This window comes from Octodon degus, unplaced genomic scaffold, assembly GCF_000260255.1.
Source record: "Octodon degus isolate 3935 unplaced genomic scaffold, OctDeg1.0 scaffold00052, whole genome shotgun sequence".
NCBI lineage: Eukaryota > Metazoa > Chordata > Mammalia > Rodentia > Octodontidae > Octodon > Octodon degus.
This window is the reverse complement of record NW_004524628.1, coordinates 3,312,269-3,338,127: the sequence shown is the minus strand read 5'-3', so window position 1 is coordinate 3,338,127 and position 25,859 is coordinate 3,312,269. Positions and strand designations below refer to the sequence as shown.

Genomic DNA, 25,859 nt, shown 5'->3' with positions numbered 1-25,859 from the left:
AGCAGGACAGGCCTGAGCAGTGGCCCACGGGTGCTCCCAAGCCTGACAGCAGGACAGGCCTGAGCAGTGGCCCACGGGTGCTCTCAAGCATGCAGAGCGGTGAGTAGGAACCAACCTCAGTATGTTCCTTGATCTTTGGTTCAGAGACCTCAGTTTCACCAGCAGTTGAGGCTGCCTCCGCATACTCAGCATCTGATGGAAAATGCTGTTGTGTGCTGTTAAAAAAAAAAAAAAAAAAATCAAAGGTAAACTTGAAAAGTTGAAGTGTTTGGAGCAAGTACAATAAGCCAAGTGTTTGATGAAGTGTGCCGCCAGAGTGCTAATGTGTATGGCAAGCAGGAGTCCCCGAGTACTCTCAGAGCGCTGAGGGACTATTGGATGTGGATGCCCACGGGCCTGGAAAGGCATCGGGATGCGTCCCTGTTGCCAGCCTATGAAGGGGAAAGGGGCGCTTAAGGGAACACATGTGGCTCCACACCCAAGTGCATCACGGACCCGAGGCTCTCTCATGTCCCAAGAGGCTGGGACAGCAGCAGTGATCAACAAACAAGGACGGAGTGGTGAGGACAGCAGGGGAGCCCCACGAGGACAGGCGTGTGACCCTCACTCTCCCAGCACGCTGCCTGCCCGGTGGCCACGTACAAGGCCCTCAGCTCTTCGGAGGGCAATGCAGGCGTGCTTGTCACAGGTTCACGTCTCCGCACTTCGCAACAGGCAAGCTCTGAACTGGCCTGGCCTGTGAAAGCGTGGGCCGCAGCCAAGAGCGCTGTGAGAGCGAGCTTCTCAGAGGGGCCTGAGAGGTGCTCCAGCTTCAAGGGCAGGGAAGCAACGCCTCAGAGCTGTACCTCTCCTGGACACAGAAGGGTCCACTTCCACGCCTTTCTCATAGGGAGTCCCGCCATTCAAGAAGAGCTCATAAGTTCTAGAAAGAAAAACGTGCTGAGATGGCACGCCTCACGGGCATTTGTGAACACTGGAGTCAGCAGCAAAATACAGAGCACAAAGGTATTTACAGACACAATGCTATTATGTCTATAATCAGCGACAAAAAGCAACAGACTCTCAGTACAAACTATGGAGGGCATGGCTTTCTTACATGAAAATGAGAAAGATTGACATTATTTGTTTTTAATGACAACTGCTTGAATTAGTTTTCAAATGAATTCAATCATTACTGGAAACAAAGCCATTATGAATTTCCATTATTTTTAAAATATAAAAATGACCTTTACAGTGTTGTAAACAATTTGGATGACAGAGAAACCTCTCGCCATCTTTCTTTCCTACCTTGGCACATCTTTTTCTATGTAAAGGCCAACAAATATACAGGAAAAACAGAGTGAATTTCAAAACTGATACATGCCGCCTCGCCCCCAGTGCTGGAGATCAACAGCACGGCTTCACATGAAGACCACAGGAGCTGCTCCGCAGCCCTGCGCGCGTCCGTTCTGAAGCAGTGCAGTGCCTCAGTGCAGAGAGGAGACATTAAAAGGTCATGCCAGCGTCCCGCTTCTGATCCAGTTTACCTGCACCCACCCACACAAGCTGGCAAAGGGTGTCTCTTTCTTTTTTAAGATAAGAGTTTTGCTATGCAGTTCAGGCTGGCCTTGGACTCAGACTGTAGCCCAGGCTGGCCTTGACTCCAACTCGCAGCGGTCCTCCTGTCACAGCCTCCCGAGTGCTCGGATTATGAATGTGTGCCACCATGCCTGGCTAACGAAGTTTCTAATGAACAAAAAGGGAGCCACGGTATTCATACTGCTGTGCCTCACATTTTGTATGCTATACACTGCAAGCATTTCTGTACTAATACATAGAGCTCTACCTCGCTTAAAAAGTGCCTGTGACATCACTTTTAGAACGATGGAGATGTACTTTCCTTACTTCTTTCACTGAGTACCACAGCAACTCCCCTGCACGTATTTTCTAAACATGCCACAAGAAGCTTGGGCTTCTACACCCACCCTTGCTAACGGGGACCCCCTCCCACTCCCATCTATGGGGTGATGCCAAGACCAGACATAGTGAGGACTTTTACCTCTGGCCGTGACACATTACATATCACAGCTCTGAGCTTTGTAATTCGAACTGGGGCTCTTGCTCACTGTCCCCTCGGCCTGCCCCTCTGTGAATTTCTTGTGTATATCCTGGACTTAATACTGTGTTCCCACCCACCTATCCCTGTTTAGAAATTCAGATGATCATCATCTTACTAATTTTCAAGAGCTCCTTTTTTATTAAGGACAACAGGATTCTTTCCATTTATTCTTTGATTCTTACCACAAATACCTGCTTCTCATCTGCCTTTTGCTCCAAAAATTTAAATTTGTTTATAGCTTCCTACTACGGCTTCCAGGTTCTGCGTGCAGGAGAAAGGCCGAGGCCCCGGACCTCAGGACCCTGGCTCAGCCTTCCTTCTTTCTGAAGAGAATTAGGCTCTGCTGGCAGCACAGAAGAACGTGCCAGCACATGGGAAGTCAGTGACGGGACATTCTCAGCAGCCAGCCAGGGCAAACATCTCTTAAAACGCTGCCACACGCGTCATTTCTTCCTCCCTGGCATGACACTGCAAGCTGAGCCTACACAGCACCCTAAATAACACTCATGTTAACAATGAAAACTTGTTTGAGGGCTAACTGAACAAACCTGAGCTACCCAGACCCTAAAGATGAAGCTGCTTGCGGGTCAGGAACGCGCAGCCCACTCACTTGGCCGGAACAGGAACGCCACTGGCATCGAACAGCTTCAGAAACGCCCAGCCACAGCTCAACTCTCCTCGCTCACCAGTGGACTAGGAAGCAAAACAAGTGAGTGACTTGGTGTCCCCACCCCAAGACCCCCGAGAGGAACAAAATGCGTGTTCACCCCAGTACTCAGCCGCTCTTTCCCAGAAAATAAAGGACCTAACAGATGTCCACTTCCCTCGCAAATTTAAAGGCGGTACTTCGAGTGACAATCGTGTTTTGTTGAAACTGCTCTTGAAAATCATGTAAACCTGATGAGGTGGCCACAGCTCTCATAGGGCCTTGAGCGCACTCAGCGTTCTGTGAACTGCCCTCAAATCTCAGCGACACCACTTGGGGCTACGAGACTTGGCTTCACTGCCAGGTGAGATGCAGAACTGGTCGCTCAAGGGCTGTTTTGCTCAGAAGTTTAGCTCTACTACCAACTGACAGGCCACTCGGGCTGGCTTGGGGACCTGCTCCTCCCACCGCGCTACCCATGTGCAATACACACGCATGAGTCTCAAAGAACCGCAGTGTTACAGGACCATAGTGTAGCCGCTCAGTCATCGGGGCCAGGTTGTTTATTACTGGCTTTTTGAGGCAGGGTCTTACGGCATAGCTTAGGCTGGTCTTGAGCCCACTGTGCAGCCCGGGCTGGCCTCACACTCCTCCTGCCTCAGCTTTCTCCACATCTCAAGCCACTATCGGAACATAGAGATGTGGACTTACTAGCACAGCTCACACCCAGGGGTTCAACAGTTCCTGTGACTCGGTGAACCCAGTTTCTGGCATGCTCTTAATAAGCTGACCACTCTGCCAGGTCCTTTCGTAACTCTGTTACAAACCTAGGCGCACTCAGCTCCCAGGAGACAGACGTGACTGACCCCTGAGCTGGAAGGCTTCTGTCATATTTGTCACTTCCTACACAGTCCCAGCCTTTTGGAGCACTCACAAGGCACTAGTGTTTACTAACGCCACAAATGCAAACAAATACCATTTTAAATGCCACCAAGAAAGGCAGCACTACCTAAAAAATTGGAATCACTGTCAATCTCATTCTGTAAGAGATTACAATTCTATCACACAGCAGCCTTCTGGTATTTTACCTGTAAATTCAGACATTTCTAACAGTTCCCTCTCTTAAATGACGTACATTACGAATATAGGAAATTCCAAGTTCAAACAAGATCCCGAGGTCTGGGGATGAAGAGTTGGACCTGATGAAACAATCGCCGCTGAGCAGGCAGGGCAAGATGCCAGTAACCTGCAGGGAGAGAAAGTGGTGACGGTGGGGAGGAAAAGTGGAGGACGTTCAGCTCCCGGGCCTCTGGGCATGGCTTACAGCCCTGCGTTACGGTAAAGGCCTTTCAAGGAAAATAAAAAGCAGATGCACTGGGTCCATCTTCTATAATGATGATTTGAAATAACGTCTATTTCCAGGGATTACTGTTACTTTACTTTTTGCTTCAGGTAGAGTCAGTGTGAAACAAGTACTGGAAGGAGGTCCCAGGCTCTAGCAAGCCTGGTTCACAGAAGGTGGTGACTTAGCCACTGCGTGCGTGAACAGAGCTAAACGAAGGAGGACACACGCACTAGCTCAGCTCTCCTGAAGCCGGACTGCTACGTGTTCCTTTCCCTTCTGCACATCCCTTCTCTCTCCCTAGACAACCAAATCTCCCCTCTTGCCTGAACAGTCCTGCCCATCCTTCAAGGTCTGCTTTCTCTTCTACACCTTCTCTGGGGTCAACTAACCTCACCTTCTTGGGCTCCCAGAACCCCACCACCACTGCAGTCAGCCAGAGAGATGTTTTCCACAGTGCCCACCCCCAAGGGCTCCTCTGAGGCTTTTGGAAAACATCACAAACAGAGGCCCAGCACAGGGCCTGGCACATGTCAAGAGCACGAGAGGGAGACACTAGTACTCAGAGCTGCGCTTCTCCTCCACTGTCCTGCAAATTCACCCTGGATGAATGCACGGCACTGCGCAGAGGTCTACCGGGACTTGCCAACGGACTCTATACTCACCCTCCCAACATCTCATCTTTATACTCTAGGAAAGCAGCAGAACATTCCACCCTCCACACACAGACATGCCGCTGCACACTTGTGTAGGGCTGTGCCAAGGACAGGGGATTCTCCCTGGGGGTAGGGGGCTCACAAGGTGACCCTGCACTTGCAGGACTTGTGCTAGGACGGAGAACACGTGCACGCACAGTGAGCTGGCCAGGCCTCACGCACAGCCCATGTCCTCTCACCAAACCGCCCCCTTGCTTTACCATCTTGATGCAATAAGAGGAAGGACAATTAAGAGTTTTTAGGGTGCAGTAACACAAACAAGTTGGGTGTGGCAGGAACTAAGATGCTACAGTAACAAAACCTTGGTGGTAGAAACCAAATAAGGCAAACTATCCACAACTAATGCTGGCTAAAGAACATAAAGAATCTTTGATTCGCTGGTGTCCACAGAACCCTGAGTCAGTCATCTGAAGCCCTGGCAGTCCCAGGGTGCGGGCACAGTCCTCAGCGCCCCATCTGATTTTATCTGGGAAGACACAACTGTCAGTAGCACAGTGTGAAAGGCTCACTTTGGAAAAACGCCCTACACCCTGCTTGCTAAATTTTATCTGCTTGTTTTCATGTTTCATCAAATGGGTATTTTCTAAAATTGACATCCTTTGAATAAGATGACCCACAGGAGTTATAAGGTGGGTGAGTTAGGAATACAAGTGATTTTTTTTTTAATCTAAAACTTTAAGGAACACTAAGGAATTTAAAGAGTGAAATCTAGGGCCCTGCTGAATGTCACAGTGACACCCTCACTTTATTTAGATCTTAACGTGTAAAAGAAGTTTATTTCTACTCACTCAGCAGATTACCTACCTGGGGAGAAAAAGCCCACGTTTTGGGCCTCTTCGGTTGCCATGTAGCTCGGACTGTGTGAATGTTGCTCAGAACCTGAAATGAGATTTTCCCATCTCAAATCCTACCGCAAAAAGTTCTCTGAAACGTCCCTGCTTCTGAGTCCGGGAGTGCTGACAGAGGGGAGGGGGGCTTTCATGTTCTATTTCATGCAGTTCCGTGATGTTCTTCTTTTTGCGTCAAGTCCAGTATGCATAAAACTTTAAAAATAATTAGTGAAAAACAAGCCTTCAATATTAAGACAACAAAGAAACTAATAAAATGAATTCAGCCTTTGACCTTGTGCCTGTAATAAGCTGTTGTAAGTGAAGTATTTAAGAGCTAAGAGTGAAATTTCAGATAGAATTGGTCTTTCAAGAGACTTAAGAGATGGGATTTCATACGTTGCTAAGACAGACACCGTCATCAGCTGGGACACACATCATGCTTTGCCTCAAGATTCGGGGCCCATAAACTACTCTCTTCCTGCAATTTAACCTCCTATGAAATGCTATATGCAAGAGGTTCACCCTGCAGTTGATGTGAAACAATGAAATGCAAAAGGAGCCAAACTTTTTATAAAATTAATGCTACATGCTGCAAGGATATAGTCAATGAAATTTGAACTGACTTTAGAGAAGTTTTAGCTTAAGAGAAGTAACCAGAGAGTACTTATTTATTTTGGTGGAACCAGGGATTGAACTCAGGCCCTTGCGCTTGCCAGGGAAGTACTTATTCTACTGAGCCATCTCCCCTGCAATACTTTTTTTTTTGTTTGTTTAAAAAGCCAGAAATACAAATTGCAACCTGGTGGGCTCCAACCGAGTGAGCTGGGCTAGCCACAGGGGCCTACGCATCAGTCTCTGCATATTTTGGTGCATTTGAAATAGTTCACATTACAAAAAAAAAAAAAAAAAAGTTCATAGTTCCACTAAATTTGATTGGAACATATAATAGATACAAAAAGAAACAAAAATTCAGAAGGAGTAATACTCTAAGATGAAAAAGGTTTTCAGTGTGCCTTGGGTTTGTCTTTTAGTTCTCTTTATTGGCACAGGTGTTTAGTTGCTGCATTTTTTTAAATGAGTACTTAAGGGTTTTAATTAAATTTTAAAAGGGTAAAACATACGATGGTGGTTAATTATGCAACCTGTTAACCACATCAACCCAGATGAAAGGCGCTTACGGTAGTACTCACGGGCCCGTCACCCGGATCCTGCCAACAGCTTCCACTGTGCTGTTTTATCACCTGTGTATCACCTCCCCACCCCTCGCTTTGCCCACATTCTGACATACTGCAAATTAGGAGTCTCAGCTGTACTGACTGAGCTAGCCGGGCTACCTCGTACTGCAAATTTACAGATGTTGCTAAACTTCTCTGACCTGTGCCACATACATTATTAAATTTGAGCCTTTGTTTACATTCTTTTTTTTTTTTTTTTTTTTTTTTAGTAACATTTTATTTCTACTGAGTTATCTTTCTGGTTTGTTTACATTCTTGTTTGATGTAAAACTTAGTATAATGAACAAAGTCATGACCTCAGTTTATTTTGTGTAACGTCAAGCGTAGAGAGAAGCTGGGCTGGCCCAGGGTCATAGGACATGGCAGTGACACCAGGGGTGCCACTAACTAACCAAGGCATACGGGGCATCCTTGTGGCTATCAGGGCTCATGGTCAGCAGGCCCACTTCCCCCATGGGGGAACAGTGGCCAAGTGCAGGCCCTGTGCTTCCATGCTGACTGGGCAGTGAAGTGAGCAGCTCCCAGATTCCCTGCCAGCAAGGTATCAAGGTCAGGTGAAAGGAGACCCTTTATTTTTTTGAGATGGTTTTACCACATCGTTCAGGCTGGTTTTGAGCTCCCTGTGTAGCATAGGCTGGCCTCAAACTTACGGAGATCCTCCTGCCTCAGCCTCCTGAGCGCTGGGACTACAGGTGTGCGCCACCATGCCTGGCCTTACAGATTCAGAAAAAATCTCAAGACCTCAAATATCCATGATCTCACAAAACACCATTTATCTTACCAAGAAAAGCAGGAAAATCCCAAACTGAATAAGGCACTTAACAGATATCAACACTAAGACATCACAGATGTAAGAGTAGTCCAACACTTCAAAGGAGCCAAATAAAAACATGTTGATAAACGTATTACTCCTAGGTTTACTGTTTTCATTGTTCCTTCTTCCTTCCTTTCTGATGTTCTCAAATTCCTTTTTAAAAATCATGCTACTTCGTTTAGAGAATTTCTTTCAATCATTTTTTTTAGGGTAGGTGTGCTTATGACAGATGTCTTAAACTTAACCTGAGACTATTCTGATTTTTCTTTTTCTTTTTTTGGAAACTGGGTTTCACAGTCTCACTATGCAGTTCAGGCTGGCCTTAAGCTCACTTTGTTGCCCAGGCTGGCCTCATACTAGTAGCAATCCTCCTGCCTCGGCCTCCCAAGTGCTGGGATTACAGGGGTGCACCACCACGCCCCTGTGTTATCAACACATTTTTATTTGGCCTTGAACTTGAGGCAATCCTGTCTCAGCCTTCCAAGTGCTGGGATTACAAGTGTATGCCACAACAGTAGGCTGCAAAAATCACTAAGAATATGCAATGCCACTCTTTTGGATCCTCCTTTCCAAGAAGACGAAAAAAAGAACAACAATCATGCCAAAAAGGGCCTATTCGCTGCACAAACTGCGCCGGGTGCGTACCCAAGCATAAGGCTATTAAGAAGTTTGTCATTCAGAACATAGTGGGGGCCGCCGCCGTCAGGGACATTTCCGAAGCGAGTGTCTTCGACGGTTATGTGCTTCCCAAGCTGTATGTGAAGCTGCATTACTGTGTGAGTTGTGCCACTCACAGCAAAGTGGTCAGAAATCGATCTCGTGAAGCCCGCAAGGACCGAACTCGTCCAGCCCGATTTAGACCTGCTGCTGCTGCCCCACGACCTCCACCAAAGCCCATGTGAGGGGAGCTGGGGCTTAATGGACTGAAGAAAACTCTCTTGAGAAAGAAATGATAAATTAAATGTTATACTTTATACAGCATGTTGAGTACACCTGCCAGAGGTGGGTTGGGCTAATTCAGCCTCCCCAAGTTTAAGTTTGTACTCTGAAAATGAATAAAGAGGAACACACTGGAAGGGGGGGAAAAAGAATATGCAATGCCATTTTCAGTGTCCGTCTGCCCCCTACCAGACGCTCTGCAGTGCTCTCTGGTAGCTCTCTGTTTAAAATACTGCTCAGAGCTCACAGCATCACTGTGGGACAGGGTTGGTCCTGGAAGTTACATTCTGTGAGTTAATTTTACTACCCTTACATTTATTTTAAGGAAGCACTCAATACAGTAAGTAAAAAGTGTGTTATATAAGTTCTCAATTTAGAAATCTAATATAGTTTTATAAACTCACTTCTATGATTTTGACATAAATTTTTATCTTATTTTTATATGCTATTAATAAGCAAGTTCTAGTCTTTGTTTTATGTTTTAATACATGAGAACAAGAAGTCTAAGAAAAAGTATTAAACCAGATCTAAGCGCAAGAGAGCAGTTCATCACTGCTTGGTCAGTGGTGACACCTATTGGCACGTTTGTGGCAGAGCTGGCTTTGTGCAGATTAGAAATGAGGCTGATGATGATTTACTCCAGGTTCTGATGAGAGAGAGAGACACATAGAGAGAGAGACAGAGAGAGGCACACACAGAGACAGACAGAGACAGAGACAAAAAGACAAAGTATTTCTGTTATGCTAGGCTAAGGTACATTTGGAATGAGTGAAATCAAACCCATGTCATCTCCTCCAGACTTGTCCTCTGCCAGCACTGCCCGTGCCACTGAAGGTCACCACCAACTAAGAAGACGCAGAAGTCTAAGATCTAGTGTCACGTGTGACACTCCACTCTCCCTCCACATGAGCTGCATTACCTCTCACATCTCTTATCTCCACCTCTCTTAAACTGCAAGCCCATCCCTCACCCAATCCAGCTTCTGAGATCTTTACTAGGTCCCACGCATCAGGCCAAGTGCTGTCCTACCCAAGGGTATGTACTGGAGGAGGAAGGTGACAGCCAGGAGTCACTGGGTCAAAGCCCTGCACCCAGTGAACGGTGGAGCCAGGGTTAAGCTCAGGCAAATGGGTTTAGGTTTCGCTCTTGAAGATGACACTTTGCTGGCCTCTGGTTGCCATGCTGTGTCACTTTTGAGCCCGTAGGCTATTCATGCTCCCTCTGGGTCTTTCACTTACTACCTGGTTGCCCCTTGGATCTTAGCTGTGACTACCGACTGGGGAGTTCTTGTCTCCTGTAAGAACTGCACTAAGTTTCCCTGCTTAGCTTAATGTCTGTAGAAGCTGTGACAGTGTTTCTCTTTCTATGTCAGTACTGATAACTTGCTTCCTTTCTTTTAAAAATGTTTTGCTCGCTCTTACTGGCCATCTTTCAGTTTTATTAATCTCTTCAAAGAGTCAATTTTTGCTTGATATTTTTCTCTTATTTGCTTTTATTTCATTAGCTACTGCTCTTTACTATCTCCTCCTTTTTCCAGAATTACCTCACTATTCTGCGATGAGCAGCACAGAGGTGAGCAGGGTGCTGTTCCACGCAGCACGTGCTTGCCATGTGGCCTCACCAATACTGAACTGCTCTTCCGCCACCCTGGCACGCCCCAGGCCAGTGTCAAGAGCTCACCTTGCTGCCGTCAAACACACAGAGGCGCACGTGCCGGCTGAGGACCTGAATGCTCGTTCCCGGGAGAGGAATCATCTTACAGCTCCACAGTGTCAGGACCAGCGAAATGCGGCTTGGTCTCGGCCTGATCTGAGAGAGGAATTAGAGCAAGTTTATTTTTGTTACTTGTAGTCCACATCCATTTCCCAAAGCATCTTTTGTAAACGTGGCTTAAGAAAATATACAGAATTTTAAAAAAAGAGAATAACGAAAAATTTTGTATAAACATATACAAATCTGAGAAGTTATAATACTCTGTTCATTTAAAGTCATAACTAGTCATTTTGGGTAAAATTTCTGAAGTGATATTTGGCATATCTCTGCATTTTTCTTAACTACTTAAGAGCTGCAATGGGAAGAACAGGCACTAGTAGCAGGAACAGCACCTGAGCTGACCATGGAACCACCGCATTTCGGTCTCCAAGTTTTCTACAAACAATGCATGTTAAGTGTAGAGGGCTACTGTGGCACAGCGACCAAGAAACCTGGCATCAATATTAACCAGCTAAATGCTCCTTAAAAAACAACAACAACAACAAAAACAAACTTCAAGCAACCATCTACTTGGTTGAGGTTTTTTTTTTTTTTTTTTTACGAGGCATTGAACTCAGGATCTTGTGTTGACCAGGCAGGTGCTTATGCTGCCGAGCTATCTCCCTGGCCCATTTGACTTCTTACCTGGATCTGCTGACAGAGGGAATTCACAGATAAAAGGTCAGATTGTGAATAAACAAATTGGAATTTTGACTTTTTATTTTTTCAGGACAGCCTCAAGTAAACTTTGCATTTTACTGTCTGACCTGGAGCCTTTTCACTTAAGTAAGTTTGTGATTGCAAATAAGACAATGTCTAACAGCTGTCAACATTTTTTTTTACTACAATAGATCTTTTATTCTAGCACAAAACTGGAAATATACACAGAAGTATACATTAAAAAAAACCATTTATTATTTCAAAATGCTGAGTGGGAGGGCAGAAACTATCTTCTGGTTTACTGATAAAATATTGAAGAGAACTTCAATTTGTGAGCAGAAATTTGCACTGTTCTTAAGCGTCTAAAAATGAGGATTAAACAGCTGTTCCTCTTTCCAAAGTGTTTAATTTCAGCCATACACGTCCCGTAGAACCTTTCAGCTTTCTTGCTGAATTGGGCATCTCTTTCACTGATGTAGTCAGTGTCTGCATCGTCATTATAAGGACGTCTTTGACTATAAGTCTCGTTTTTCAACTTGTTTTTCCAGATTTCCGAGCATTCTATCAAGTTCCTCTGTGGAAGGCACATGTGTCCCATGAAGAAGACTGCCGGATGTTGGGAAAAACTTCTCGGTGTTTTTCTGAGTCTCTCATGCGTTTCCCTGTCAGGTTTGATCCGCTTGGTCGGCTGGTGATCCTGACGCGGCAGGGCAGCCGCATAACCTGAAAAGCCAAGCTCAGAGTTTTCTCCCTTCTTCCTCCTCTCCCACCTTTCTGCATCTTCAGCACTGACGTCCTGCAACTTCCCTTTCTCCTAGTCTTCGCCTCGGCTGCACATTCCTGTTTCCTTTCTGCTTCCTGCAGTTCCCGTTCCAAATGAGTTTTGGCTTTCCAATTTGCGGGTAACTTAAGTCTCATCTTCTTCCACAACCTCTTGGTGATTTAATTTGTGAGCTTCATTCTGCTTCAGATGTAGCTCCGGGAATTTTCGAAGTCTCTTCGCGCTTCTGAGCCACCAGCTCCTCTGCCAGGATCCCTCCTCTGCGATGTCCACGGGGCAGGCTCCACTTCAGTCACAGCCGCCATCACGCCCCCCTACTTCCGGAAACAACACAGACTGTCCCTTTCCGCGGCCCAGCCAGTATGCAAATGAGCGGCGAAAGCCCCGCCCCTCCGGTTGGCCCCAGAAACTGAGGATCAAAAGCCGCACCTTCAGCACTGAGATCTGGTTGTCATCAATGAGAGCTGAATATTTAGTTTCCTGGGCATAAATTTGTAACAATATACACTGAACAGACCAAATATAACGTCCTTGTTAATGTACAAAACGAGATACCAAACCTACTAAAGAAGGTTCCAGTCATGTTCAGGCTGGGAGGGAAGGGGTACTGAGGTCCTGCACCAGCCCACCCTACAAACCTGGCCTCTCAGTTCTCTCACCCATCCCTCGGACTGCAGGGAAGGGAGGCAGGGCAGGAGAAGGCAGACAGGAGGGCTGGGGAGTGCTCAGATGTGGCTCACATCTGCTGCAAGCAGTAGAGTGAAAACTCAAGAGTGTTCTGTACTTCAAATACCCAGACAGCAGATCCTGCCTAAAAAAGTATAATCATGCAGTTCTTTTGCTACCTTCTTCATATCTAATTCACACAGTATCACGACGGCACTAACAACAGGACACTGGCTGTGTCCCTTGGCTTTCCATTGCGGTAGTAAATATCCGAGACCATCTCTTTAAGAAAGAGGAACTCAAATGTCTGTTTCAGCTTCCACTTTGTGTCCTGGTCCATGGGCCACATTGCTCCAGGGCACCGTGTTGAGGCTGCACAACAAGGTGGCCAGGGAGCAAAAGGGAAGGGGAAGGGGCTGGGGTCTCACCACCGGAGGGCACAGCTCTGCAACCTGGGTCTTCACACTAGGCCTGATCACAGGGACGATGGGGACAGCCACCCACATTTACCACAGGCATGGGGCTAAGCCTGTCCATATAAAATCATTCTCAGGGCAACTGCATGTTGGAACTATGGCTAGCCCCATCTCTGCAGATCAAGAAACAGGTTAAGAATGACTAGAATCAAAACCTAGCGTTTTCCCTTTATAACAATGGGAGAGAAGAGCAACAGAGAAGAGAGACAAGACAAAGTCAAGGTACCAGGTCCAAGTTTTACCTTACGTATGAAAGCACCACATTTAAAAACCCCAATGAGAAACAATGCTTTGGTTTCTGCAGTGCCTGAGCTGCCATGATATTTGTACTTAGTGACTGTGATTAAACTTACGGTGCCCGCTTTGGCATCCCACACTAGATCTCTGAAGGCCAGCTGTGACGCCGTGAGCTCTGGCTGTAGGAAGTGGCTTGCTCGAAACTGATTCCCTGTAAAAGTAAGTCTCCCTTGATTTTCTTGCAAAAAGAGGAATACAATTCAAAACTCAACATCCATATTACTGTATTGTGCTACAAACTTAGGAAACAGAAACTTTCCAAAATGCTTCTTGTGGGCTGGGGAGATAGCTCAGTAGAATAAGCACTTGCCTGGCAAGCACAAGGTCCTGAGTTCAATCATTGGTACCGCAAAAAAAAAAAATGCTTCCTGAGACAGATGTTCAACCCATACTTCATACTTACTAAAACAATACAGAATTTAAAGAAATAAACAGAGATTATCTTAAGGCAGCCTAAAGACCTGAAAGGATTTTAGGACAATAACCTGCCTTATCATGAAGATAATTCATTCAAATATTTTCTAAAATGCAAAAATCCATAAGCATTTTACAGATTTTGTGGCTGGCTCACCCCACCATGGGGGCAGGGCTGGTGTGGCATGTGGCACTGGGCACTGAACTGCGGTCCCTACACACTTGCCTAAGCAGGCACTTTAGACCACTGAGCTATCTCGCTGGCTCCAAGCATTTTATAGATTTTGGGGAAAAAAAAAACAAACAAAAAACAAAAAACCAACATACAAAAATAATATAAAAGCATTTTTATCTTTTTCTTTCATAGTTTAGTTATGAAGAATACTTCTTGTAAAATCACTTATTCATTCAACAGCTACTTCTGCAGTCCCTGCCCTGTGCCAAGTGCTATGCTAGGGGCTGGAAGTAGGAGCTGCTCCTTAAAGGCGGGGGCCTGACGGGGGAAAGCAGCCAGCAGGAGGAAGCAGGAGGCCAGGCTACCATGCAGGAAAGGACTGACAGCGCAAGGACAAGCGGGGGTGGGGGCGGGGCGGCAGGAAGGCAGAGCACAGACAACAGACTGGCCTGACAGGATCGGGGTCTCTGCTTGCTGTCACAGACAAGGTGAGATGAGTGCCAGTGAGGGGTGAGATGGCCACTGTCCTCGTCTTATTCTGGCTACCACAGAAAAGTTATACCCCACTCCCGACTGCTTAACCCGCTTCACCTTCCTCTAGCAGCTGGAAGAGCGTGGAGGGCCGGAAGCCCATTGGGATGGCCCCCATCATGGCCAGCGCATCCACAGTGTTGATCTGCTGCAGAGAACAGAAACAAAATAATCTGCTCACTTGTGTTCATGGTTCTTCACTTCTATAACGCAAACACAGACTTTAGGGGGAAGATGCTGCAACGTGCTGCCCAATTCCTGAAAGCAAGATCCACCCCGAATCCTGCCCTTCCCAAGGGCCTCAGCCTCATGTGGTGCTTGGACGCTCTGTTCTGGACTAGCTGCTTCAAACAGCCTTTGTCAAAACGGACCCCTCAGCTCTGCGCTGCCATGCATGGCCATTTAACAGAGCAGTGACACTGCAACTATATACACTGAGGAAATTTAGGGTGTTTTATATATGTGAACACACACACACACACACACACACACACACACACGGGAGCATGTCTTTGTAGGTAAGACATGGAGTGAAATGTCAGCAAGAATACCTACCAAACTGTTTGAGGATTTTCATTTTGTTAATTTTTTTTTCTCCCTGTGGAACTGGGCATTGAACTCAGACCCTTGCGCTTGCCAGGGAAGCGCTTATTCTACTGAGCCATTTCCACGGCCCTCTAATTTTTTAAATGATAGGTTTATAGGAAATTTATGAGTTCGTCAGATTTTTCAAACAGTAAATGAAATTTATTCTTCAACAAAATGGCAGAAAATTCTAGTAGGATCAATGAGAATAATTCTAAACCCTCAAATCATACCATGTTAACCACAAGGAAGAATGTATGCAATGTGTTAATTATTGAAACTGTCCTACCAATTTGGTTTGAAACTATCTCATTGCTATTTGTTTATCAATAAAATTATGAGAAAAAAAAAAGAGAAAAAAAATCATACCATGCATCAGATTACTCTCTTTTGTACGAAAGATCTAATTAGAAACATGAGGTGGAGCACGAAGGTACCGGGCTAGCTGCTTCAATGTGCACCTGATTCTTTACACCCAACCATGCCTCGACAGCCCTCTGTGACCTACACTCTTTCCAAGTCTCCATTCCATCTTGAATCTGAACTCAATCCAAGCTACTCTGTCATGATACAGGACCAAGACAATTTCTTCTGTCAAACAGGTAAGACATGAAATAGAAGACATCATCAATAAGGCAGGAGGTACTAACCTCAGAGAGAGCTTTTTGGACGGCGCTCCAATGGGAATCAGTTCTGGGGAGACAAGATAGCAAGTGACAGCTTATACCCATTCATTCAAATAGGAAGCTGCAGTCATCGAAGAAGTTGGTAGATGAGGGGTTAGGGTAACGCTCAGCCGCACAGCGCCTGCCTGGCAAGTGCGAGGTCCTGAGTCTGATTTCCAGTACCAAAAAAAAAAAAAAAAAAAGAAGTTTCTAGATGAAGCCAAGCTAGAGCTACATACTAACTACAAAATTAAAGTAGCCATGATCTTAAGTAAACAATAGTAAGAAAAGCTCTCAAGCACAAGTTGTCTCTATTTCAGGAACGTTTTGAAGGGATGTACTCAGTGGTGGGACACTTGCCCAGTATATACGATGCTCTGGGTTCAACCTCAGTGCCCCCAAGAAAGAAACTCTGATTGTGCTTTTCCTTTTTTCGTCTGCTGAGCTATTTCGCCAGCCCAGAAAGTCTGCATCATTTATACAAGTGAAGTAAAAAAGTTCTCCAAAGCTACTTTGCTATCTTCTCCCTCCCTGCCCATACCTTTGCTTAACTTCAGTTCCGTCTGCTGTCTCATCCACCACCTCCACGTCCTCCTCACTTGATTCTTGCTCTTCTTTTTCTTTATTATAGGGCTAGAAAATCATTGCGATATGAAGAGCTTTTTAACAAATGTAAAAGCCAATCAGTAAGAATCCTAGTACTTTTAGAAAGACTCAAGCATAGAAGAGAACTGAGAATACGATAGGGAAAAGTATTTAGCATATAGTCGATAATTTCACTCTTTGATAAAATGGCAAAGACTGAGGCAGACAACAAGTTTTAATCAAAATAAACCCAGATGGGATTTATCCATGAAAAAGGTCAGAATAAAAGAAATAAAAAAGTGTTAGACCTGCCATGCCAGCCCCAGCCCCAGGGCAAGCTGAGCTGGCAATTGAGACTGGGTGTGGTGGCATGCGCCTGTAATCCCAGTGCTTAGGGAGGCTGAAAATAGAAGGATCACTATGAGTCCGATTTACATAGTGAGACCCTGTAGACTAAAAACACACATTAAAAAAGTATTAGAAAGAAGTAATCTTAGGATGAGGAAACCCTTTCCAGTTATGATAACAAAACCAAAATTGTAAGTGAAACACTGACAAACTGTTAATGAAAAACACACATAGCTGAAAGTCAACAAAGAAAATATCTCACACAAATTTCTCAGAGTTAATATTTCTATTATTAAAATATTACAGGTCTTTAAAATCAATGAGAAAAAGATTTCTAAAAATCCCCTAGAAAAATGGCCAAAAGACCCAAAAAGGCAATTCACAGAAAAGAAATATAAATGGCCAGGAAACATGATATACTGCTCAACCTTCTTAGGATATAGTGAATGCACTTAAAAACAAGGACTGTTTTTGGGCAAAAAATTAAAAAAATTAATTACAGTGAGCACTGGCATATGTATGGGGAAACACTCAGATGTTGGAGGTGGGAGAAGAAACAGGCAAAATAAATCAAGACACAAAGGCGCAAATGCTGTGAGGCAGTGGCAGACACTAGGGATTTCTGCAAGAGGAATAACTAAGCAAGCCCGCAGAGATGCATGTGCAGACTGATCGAAGCAGGGTGCTGGCTGGCTGTGACCTGGTCTCCGCCCCTTCTCCCTAACAGAAGCCTTGACTTCAGCAGTGTGCCTGCTAACCCTCCCGGCAGCCAGTTGTTGCCATGGAACTAGATGCTGGTCCATGAGATCCACTGGAAGTTCTTGTGTAGCCTCCAGGAACCTTTCTTACAGGAGTAACAGTTTCTGCCACTTCACTCCTGCTCTCTTTCCCTTTCACTGCGTAGTCATTAAAAGGTCTGGCAATAGATGTAACAGGAAGAGCTGCCTCACATGTAGCTACGGAATACAGTATCAGACAGAGCCCTAACTGGTGTGTGGTGGTCACCTTTACACTCTTCCACTCTTGAGAGAAATGGGCTTCTCTTAGGTCAGCCACTTCCGGATGAAGATCCTTTGTAACTCAGAGGCAGCTAACTGTAGCTTCTCTGCAACACAATAGTAATCACAGGGTGTACACAGCCTACATGTGTGTGCCTAAGTGGGACCAGAACACTTGCTGCCTATCAAAACATGATTCAGACCTGTCCGGCACGACCCAGCAGCCCCTACTGCATGTGGCTACTGAGCTTTTCATTTCAGTCCAGATGGAGCTGTGCTGTGAACATAAACTGCATGCTGGCCTTTGAGCTTGATGTGAAAAGGAAAACAGCTCATGCTTTAGAATTCTGGTTGTATGTTAAAATTATATGTACAATATGCTGGGTAGTATACAACAGTATTAAGAACAACTCCATTTCATTTTGCTTTTTTTAATGTGGGCACTGAGAAACAGGCATTTGGTCTCACTGTTCCTGGCAGACACGAACCCTTGGAATTTCCTGAATATCGTATGCTTTCTTATCCATAAGATTATTATTCCTTTCGATCATGTTAGTGGTTATGCTACCGCCAGATGGTCTGCAGACAGCTCCAGGGAGAAGGCTGGCTGCCAGAGGAACAGGCCACGGGATTAGACACTGAAATGCTCACGCCAACCTCTGGGGAAGGCAGGAGCTGGAGGCAGGCCCAATCACCCCTGCTCAGTGGCTCCCCTGGGGCAATGAATTGAAATCAATTAAACTAAGTGGAAACTCCCTGAGACTTTTCAGACTGGTGAACACACCAAAATACCAGGAGGGTGCAGACCCAGAGACAGTGTATAAGCCAACATACCCCAATACCTTGCCCTATGCATCTTTCCTATCTAGCTACACTTGAGTTGGGTCCTATATAACAACTGAGTAAATGCAAGTGTAATCTTTTCTCAGTATCCTCAAGATGTATGACTCAGAACCTCTCATGAATACCAAAACTCAAGGATGCTCATGTCTCCTATAAAAAATGGTTGAGTATTTGCATATAACCTGTATCCATCTTCCTATATACTTCAACTCATCTCTAATTTCTGATAATATTTAACACAATGCAAATACTATGTGAATGACTGTTATGCTATATTGTTGAGGGAATAATGGCAAGAAAAAAGTTTGTACATGTTCAATACATATACAACTGATTTTCTCAAATATTTTTGACATGATGTTGGTTGAATGTACAGATCTGAAATCCTTGGATATAGAGGACAACTTGTTAAGTGTTTTCTTAAGTTCTGTGAATATTATAGTGAACTGACCTCTTCAGAAAGGTAGAGGGCACTCCTGGATTTGTGGACACTGAAGAATTGATGGCTTCTGGAATTCACGCGTGGCCCTGGAACCTGGTGCAGGCTGGCAGAACTGCAGGGTCTGGACTTCAGGAGTTAGTGTCAGACCCAGCAGAATGGTTGGGCACTGGTTGGTAGGGGAGAATTGATGTGGAAATGACATATAGCTTTGGTGTCAGAGAAAAATCTCATAAATTCCACATGTGATATGTGTTTGAGTTCTCTTGGGCAGCACCAACTCAAGATAGGCGTCTGTATTACTCGGCACAGAAAATGACTATTCTATATTAGGAAATAATAAAAATAGATGGCCAGGGAGATAGCTCAGTAGAATAAATGCTTGCCTGGTAAGTGTAAGGCCCTGAGTTCAATCCCTGGTACCACAAAAAACAAATAAACAAAAAAAATAGGCACACACGTGCATGTCCCATATGCTCACATGTGAGTAAGGCGCTGATGATACACGGTGGGCCTCATACAAACATAGTGGGTTACAACTGGAATATGAGGTTGAACCGATGACCAAGGTCTTGAGTTTCAAACTGGATGCTGGCCGCTTATGTGGTTGTAAACAGACTTGAGATGCCAGAAAGGTACAAGTAACCATCAGTCTGAGCCCCGATGCGCATTTGTGGCTGTAATTTCTGTCACTGCTTTCTATAACTGCTATGATTACTGCTATCAAAATGGCCCCCACAACTACAAAAGCTCAAGAAGGTAGAGAAGGAAATCACAATCGAAAAGAAGGCAATTCAGTCCTACGGATGACCCTCTACTATTATGGACCCCTGGACTATATTGGAATATTTTGCTGAATTTATACACCTACAATATTTAAATGACAATAGAATACTCATCTCTGACAAAACTAAACAAAAAAGGGGATACAAATGAAGGACCATTTTGTATCTGTATGTTCAAAATAGGACACATATATAGCTACTTTCTCTTAATTCAATGAATAGAAAGATTTGCACTAACAGTGTTTGCGGACAGGATACCAAGTCTGCATCTTGTACTATGAAAAACCACTAAGAAGACAACAATGTGCAATGTATTAATTATTGAAATGTCCCACTAATCGGTTTTGAAACTATTGCACTGCTATTTGTTTCTCAATAAAATTATTTTTTTAAAAACTATCAAAAAAAAAAGAAAAAAAGAAAAGAAAGCAATTGTGGAGAAACACGAGAGTGGCATTTGTGTTGAAATCTACCACCTCGACAAGCAGGCAGAGAAAGTTGAAAGTGTTACTCCAATTAGCCGTAATCCAGTAACAGACAAGGCAGAGGCTATTACAGTAGCTGGAAGTTAGCATAGAGCTAACTGGTCGGGTTCCTCGAGGCTAACGACGCCTGGCTATGAAGAGCACTAGCTTACAAAGCTTCCCAGTAGGAGAGTTCCAGGGCTCCCAAGCATACGAGTATTTCACAGGAACCCAGGCCCACTAATACACAGCTGGTTTTCCTCAACTCGAGCTCTAAAATTAAAGCAAATTTGGTATCTGAATTCATTCACTAATCAATCTATTGATCAAGGACTATAACTTAATGCTTTATTAAAATTGAAAATAGTTGAAGGAGAACTGAAGCATGAACAACACTCACCTCCAGGTAGGTTCTGGGAATAAGGCCTTCATTTCCTTTAGCATTCTTGGCTATCCACCAACCATCGGGCTTCTTTTCAATTATAAGGAGAATTTCCCCTTTCTTAAAGCAATAGAAAATCAAAACTTTAAAGGAAAACTCAATAGACATGAGTATTACTTCATTACAAATGCTTCAAAATGCATGTTGGAATAAAGATATTTTTCTAACCCATTGTTTATCCTAACTTTTATCAAAAGCTTCCCTACATAACTATAACTATTATAAATAAATCATTCCACTTGGTTGCTTAACACACATTTGGATCTTATGTACAAAGGACAACCACATTTCATGATCATTTGCATATTTCATTAGCAATCAGTTAATTAAACTTGTAGGTAAATAAACATAACCATAGTTTACACATTCATTCACATTTCTTTGACTCATTTTGCTAGCAGAAAACGGTCTCAATCCCTCTACCACCCTTTTTGTTTTTATTTTTCTAAGCCAGGGTCTTGCCATGTAGTCCAGGGTGGGCTTGAACTCACTATGAAGCTCAGGCTGGGCCTGAACTTGCAATCCTCCAGCCTCAGCCTCCAGAGTGCTGGGATTACAGGAGGGCACCACCACACCTGGCTTCCGATCTCTTTTACAACCACTATGTTATTTTTCCATCCCAACTTCCATTTATTTATGCACAGGCCAAGCAAACAGGGATGAAAGTCCCTTTCCTGTCTGAATCAACAAGGAGAGGCACCACTGACAGCACAGTGTTCCCTGCTACCACTAGCTAAGCACCCGGCCTGACTCAGCTGAGTAACCCCAAACCTGTGATGCTCAAAAAGAATCATAAAATTCTGTCCCTGATTGAGAATCAGCAACACTAAAGCTAATTTTCAAATGCTATAGAAGAGGTAACATCAGTGACAGAATCTCATAGTACTACTAGCTATACACGAAAGTTATTACTTCTTTAGACAGCGTGAGTCTTAAAAAGCTTGAAGCAGGACTATGTAACGCAGGTGTACCTAGCTGGCCATGGTGGTGCACTCCGGTAATGCCAGCACTTGGGAGGCCCTGCAGTCAGTTCCAGGCCAGCTTAAACTAGAAAGGGAGACCCTGTCTCGCCCCCACCCCGACACAGGTGCACAGGAAGACTTTTCTTAGCTCACTAAGTGTGCACAGCTACTCTGTGAGATTCGGTTTTGGTTTCTTCTACTCACCTTAAACGTAAGATCCCCATCTTGCTGAGCAGTAAAGTCTCCCAGCGCAACATATTCTTTATTGGCTGCTTCTCTGAGAGAGTCAGCTCCCTGCTGCTCTTCCTCCTCCTCTGATTCTTCTTCCCGCCCACTGCTTTCTTCACTGTCTTCTTCTCCTTCATCTTCATCACCACTGTCACCACTGTCACCATTATCACCATCATCATTACCATCTGGCTCCTCTTCAGTAGAATGTGCATCTTTCTCCTTTTCGGTACGTGCATCAGTCCTACAAAAAGCATTTCTATGACTGTGGCCACTTGAGGGAACATACAAGAACAGACAGAGGGGCTGGGGAGATAGCTCAGTAGAATAAGTGCCCGCCTGACAAGTGCAAGGTCCTGAGTTCAATCCGTTACCGCAAAAAAAAGAAAAAAAAAAAAAAAAAAAAGAACAGACTGAGTATGAGCAGAATTTCTGTATGTAGAAGAATTGCTCCATATTTAGAGCTGGTAAATAGAAGAACTAAGGGGAAAGTACAACTACTGGTTTCCGCCACCCAGCTGAGCAGGTAAGCTGTGGAGGACCAAGGATAGAAACATCTGAACATGGCACGTGAGATGCAGGACACGAATTGGACTCAAACCCAGGAAGCCTGTTCAAATCCTGGAAATATCCCCTCAGCAGACGTTCCCTGAGCAACATTACAGCACTAGCACACAGGAAGAGGGTTTAAATTCTGGTCCTATGCTCTCTTCCGTGGAGGAGCTTGGTAGGTTTCCGGTAAGCTCTCTATTTCTCATTGGCCAAGTCAGGATAATAATCGATCCTGTTGGTTACCGTGGTCACAAGAGTTAGAAGCGTTACCACCTGCTGAGTGTTAAGAAGATGCCTGCCCACGCGAAGCTTTCCATCCAAGTCAGCTATGATGATACCGATGGCGCAAGTCAGGTTCTATGTGAGACGCGAGGGATGCAAAGGCGGACCCTGTGCTAAAGGAACTTATGTTGGGAAGGTCTAGGAAACACAATTTTGATACAGCTCAGGAGGTACTACAGGAGATGTATGCCCAGGATGCTAAGAAATCATACAGGGGAGACATCCAACCAGGCTGCATAGGGAATCCAAAAAGGCTTCGAATTAGGTCTCCAGGAGGAGTTGCAATTATTCAGCAAAAAAAAAAGAGCAGAAAGAAAAGGGAGAGGAGAAAGGACGTTCAAGGCCAGGAACAATAAGTAGCTCACACATGGTATGCCAAGGGCCAGGAAAGAGCTCGAGAGAAGGCCAAGAAGAAGGGTACAGAGGGGATCCCCTTTCAGTTTAACTTTAAACTTAACACTAATGGGGCTAACAATACTTAAAACTAACACAAAAGAAAATCTTGGGGCCGGGGAGATGGCTCAGTGGAATAAATGTCTCCCTGGCAAGTGCAAGGGCCTGAGTTCAATCTCTGGTTCTGCCAAAAAAACCCCAAAAAACAAAAAACAAAAGAACATCTAACAAGTAAGACACCCCATGGCTTTCTGGAGCAGCTGAGGAGCAGCTGAGGCAAAGTTGCGGCATGCACACTGCAGAGGGCTGCTGACTATCACTGAAAGCCTTAAGAGGTTCACCACCACCGCTGGAATGTCTTTGTTTAAAATAAGTGTAGGACTCTCATACAATACTGTCCTAAACATAAACAAAAATTAAATAAAAAATAATCTGTATACCACAAGAACAAAAATCTATAAACTATATATTGATTTTTAATGTGTCCCTTTCTTTAAGAGAGACTCTGCACATATTTCACATGGGTCTACTGCTCTAAAATGTCATCAAGGATAACAGGAACTTGGCATGGGTTTTCACTTTCATTAATGTTCATGTGGTGAATTTTAATCATTCATTCCTTAATGTGAAACCAACCATGTATACTTGCCCATGCTGTATCCTCCTCCCGATTTGCCTTTGGATTTGATCTGCTGCTATCTCCACACTGGGCATGTGCCTCTGTGCATGAACAACCCGTGATTTTCCATTTTTATGTGTTTCATACAGGGTCTCACTACACAGCTCCGACTCGCAGTGATCCTCCTGTTTTCAGCTTCCCCAGCGCTGGGATTACAGGCATTCACCACCACGCCTGGTCTTGTCTTGTGATTTTCTTATAGCACTTTTTGTCAGCATTTGATATCAATGTTATCCAATTGTTCATAAAGTGATTTGGATTCTTTTTCTATTTTCTAGGGAGATTCCCTGATAGTGGTATTATTTTTTCTTAAACATTTGCAATCTTTCTCCTGGGGAAGATTCTGGAGTCGCCTCTTTTCAACGCCCTTCTTTCTATAGCACCTCACTCTGCAGTCCAGGGGCCTCAGCTCCGCAGGCCAGCGAGACTGCTTCTTCCTGCTGTGGGTCCACCTTCTTGCAGCACAGCTAGCCTGCAATCCCAGGGAAGAAGCCTGGGTGAACGCAGGCCTCACCCCGTCTCTCCCCATACCAGGACCTGAGCCTGCTCAGCTGATGCACGGTGCCTGCAGACAGCTGCTCTGACATTCTGCCCAGACTTTAGGCTTGTTTGCATGGAAAGGAGGTGCAGACCGAGCTATTCTGTCTCTCTCCTCCTGGGACTCAGTGGGAATTCTACATTCTTGCATAGTGTTTTTTCCAGGATGCAGACTAAAAGCTGGGAATTGCACTTAGAGAGCATCAATAGTAACTGACTTTGGGGAGGCTCCCTAGAAGTTGGTTTGTTTATACATAAAAATCTTGATATTTGCAAAATCTATTATTAATGATCTCTCTAGTAGAAAAACAATGGATGCTTTTGCTTCAAATTTTTAAAGAACACCTACCAAAGGACTATGTAAACAACCAAATCATTTTACCGCTTACGCATTGATAACAACATTAAAGGCAGCCTTCTTTTCACATGTTTTGTTTCCACAACCAGATATAAGTATCAGGAAAGCAGAGACTACAGTTTATGCTTTTCTATAAATCTCATGGGCTCTAAGGCATTCTATTATACACAGTAAATAAATGTGGACACAGTTACTGTCATTTTTTGTTTGTTTCTATCCTGACTTATCCTCAAATATAAAAACTGGTAGTGTTGGGCATGGTGCTGCCCACCTATATCCTGGACTCCACACGTTTGAGCCAAGACTAGGCAACTTACTGAGATCCTGTCTCAAAATAGGAAATAAGTTTTTTTAAAAATTCTGGGGATGTAGCTCAGGGCCAAAGCCCTGGATTCAATCTCTAGTACTAAAAACAATTTTAAAAAAATAATCTAGAGAAAGGCAGGAAGAAGGCATACTTGGTCGCATTCTCTTTACTCATGGCCACAGCGAGCTCCTGCAGCTGGTGGGTAAGCTTGTCCAGCAGGGCCTGCTCCTCCTCCTTCCTCTGATCATAGTTCCCGACAGGTGCAGCTTCGTCAGCCTACAAGAGAACACGGCTCTGGTTCACTGAGAAATGAATTCCACTTCCCTAATCATATTTATTTTAAAAGAATAAAATCCAAAATTCCTTTAGGGGCTGGTGAGATGGCTCAGTGGTCTAAAGCACCTACTTAGAACAAGCTTAGCAAAGCACAGGGACCGCGGTTCAATCCCCCAGCACCACATGCCAGCCAGCCCCGCCCCCTGGTGGGCTGAGCTGGCCACACACACACACACACACACACACTCTAAATAAATAAATAAATAAACAAACAAAACCCCAAAATTCCTTTAAGTGCTGTCAGGCAAAATAAGCATCACTGTGAAGTGATGTTCACATTGCAGAAGTGAGTGAGTTAAAGAAACATGGCTCTATGAGTTGGACTGCAAGCCAGATGAAAACTACACCACCGCTTGTCTTGGGTTTTTCTTTCTTTTTGTGCTAAGGATTGCGGATGCTCCCTAGCCAGGAAGGGGCAAGCTGTGACACAAGACTGGCTCTAGAGCCTGAATGATAGGGGCCAGTCCTGAATTCTGCCACTTACTGACAGGAAGACCTGGGTTCTTCACCCATCAGAGCCTGTTTTCTTATTTGAAAAGCAAGACTAATTAAGTTTTCAAATTTAGGGTCTCCCTGCCTCCTAAGTTGGACAATTGTGTGCCTCTGCAGAAGAATGCTGAGGCTCAGTGAGATGGGCTCAGACACAGCAGGGTGCTGATTTGGGGAGCCTTCCATGCTAAGTCCCGTGGGTCTGCAGCT

At 44.6% G+C, this 25,859-nt stretch overlaps 1 protein-coding gene and 1 pseudogene across 4 annotated transcripts in view; both read right to left on the bottom strand.

Annotated features, from left to right (window-relative positions):
• The window catches only part of Nphp1 (nephrocystin 1), a 41,900-nt gene that overhangs the window by 11,976 nt on the left and 4,065 nt on the right, over positions 1–25,859 (bottom strand). For 2 of the 4 annotated variants that reach the window (XM_004633235.2, XM_023717506.1), the window contains exons 4-16: positions 24,976–25,100; positions 21,693–21,960; positions 20,485–20,586; positions 16,164–16,255; positions 15,608–15,650; positions 14,433–14,520; positions 13,309–13,403; positions 10,301–10,429; positions 5,607–5,681; positions 3,880–3,990; positions 2,709–2,791; positions 846–922; positions 116–215 (exon numbers count right to left, since the gene is read on the bottom strand). In XM_004633235.2, the coding sequence (XP_004633292.1) occupies positions 116–215; positions 846–922; positions 2,709–2,791; positions 3,880–3,990; positions 5,607–5,681; positions 10,301–10,429; positions 13,309–13,403; positions 14,433–14,520; positions 15,608–15,650; positions 16,164–16,255; positions 20,485–20,586; positions 21,693–21,960; positions 24,976–25,100 (1,388 nt within the window). The remainder of the gene's footprint in view (positions 1–115; positions 216–845; positions 923–2,708; positions 2,792–3,879; positions 3,991–5,606; positions 5,682–10,300; positions 10,430–13,308; positions 13,404–14,432; positions 14,521–15,607; positions 15,651–16,163; positions 16,256–20,484; positions 20,587–21,692; positions 21,961–24,975; positions 25,101–25,859) is intronic. The other 2 variants (XM_023717505.1, XM_023717504.1) reach the window with 2 other exon arrangements.
• LOC111817251 lies at positions 11,408–12,819 on the bottom strand (annotated as a pseudogene).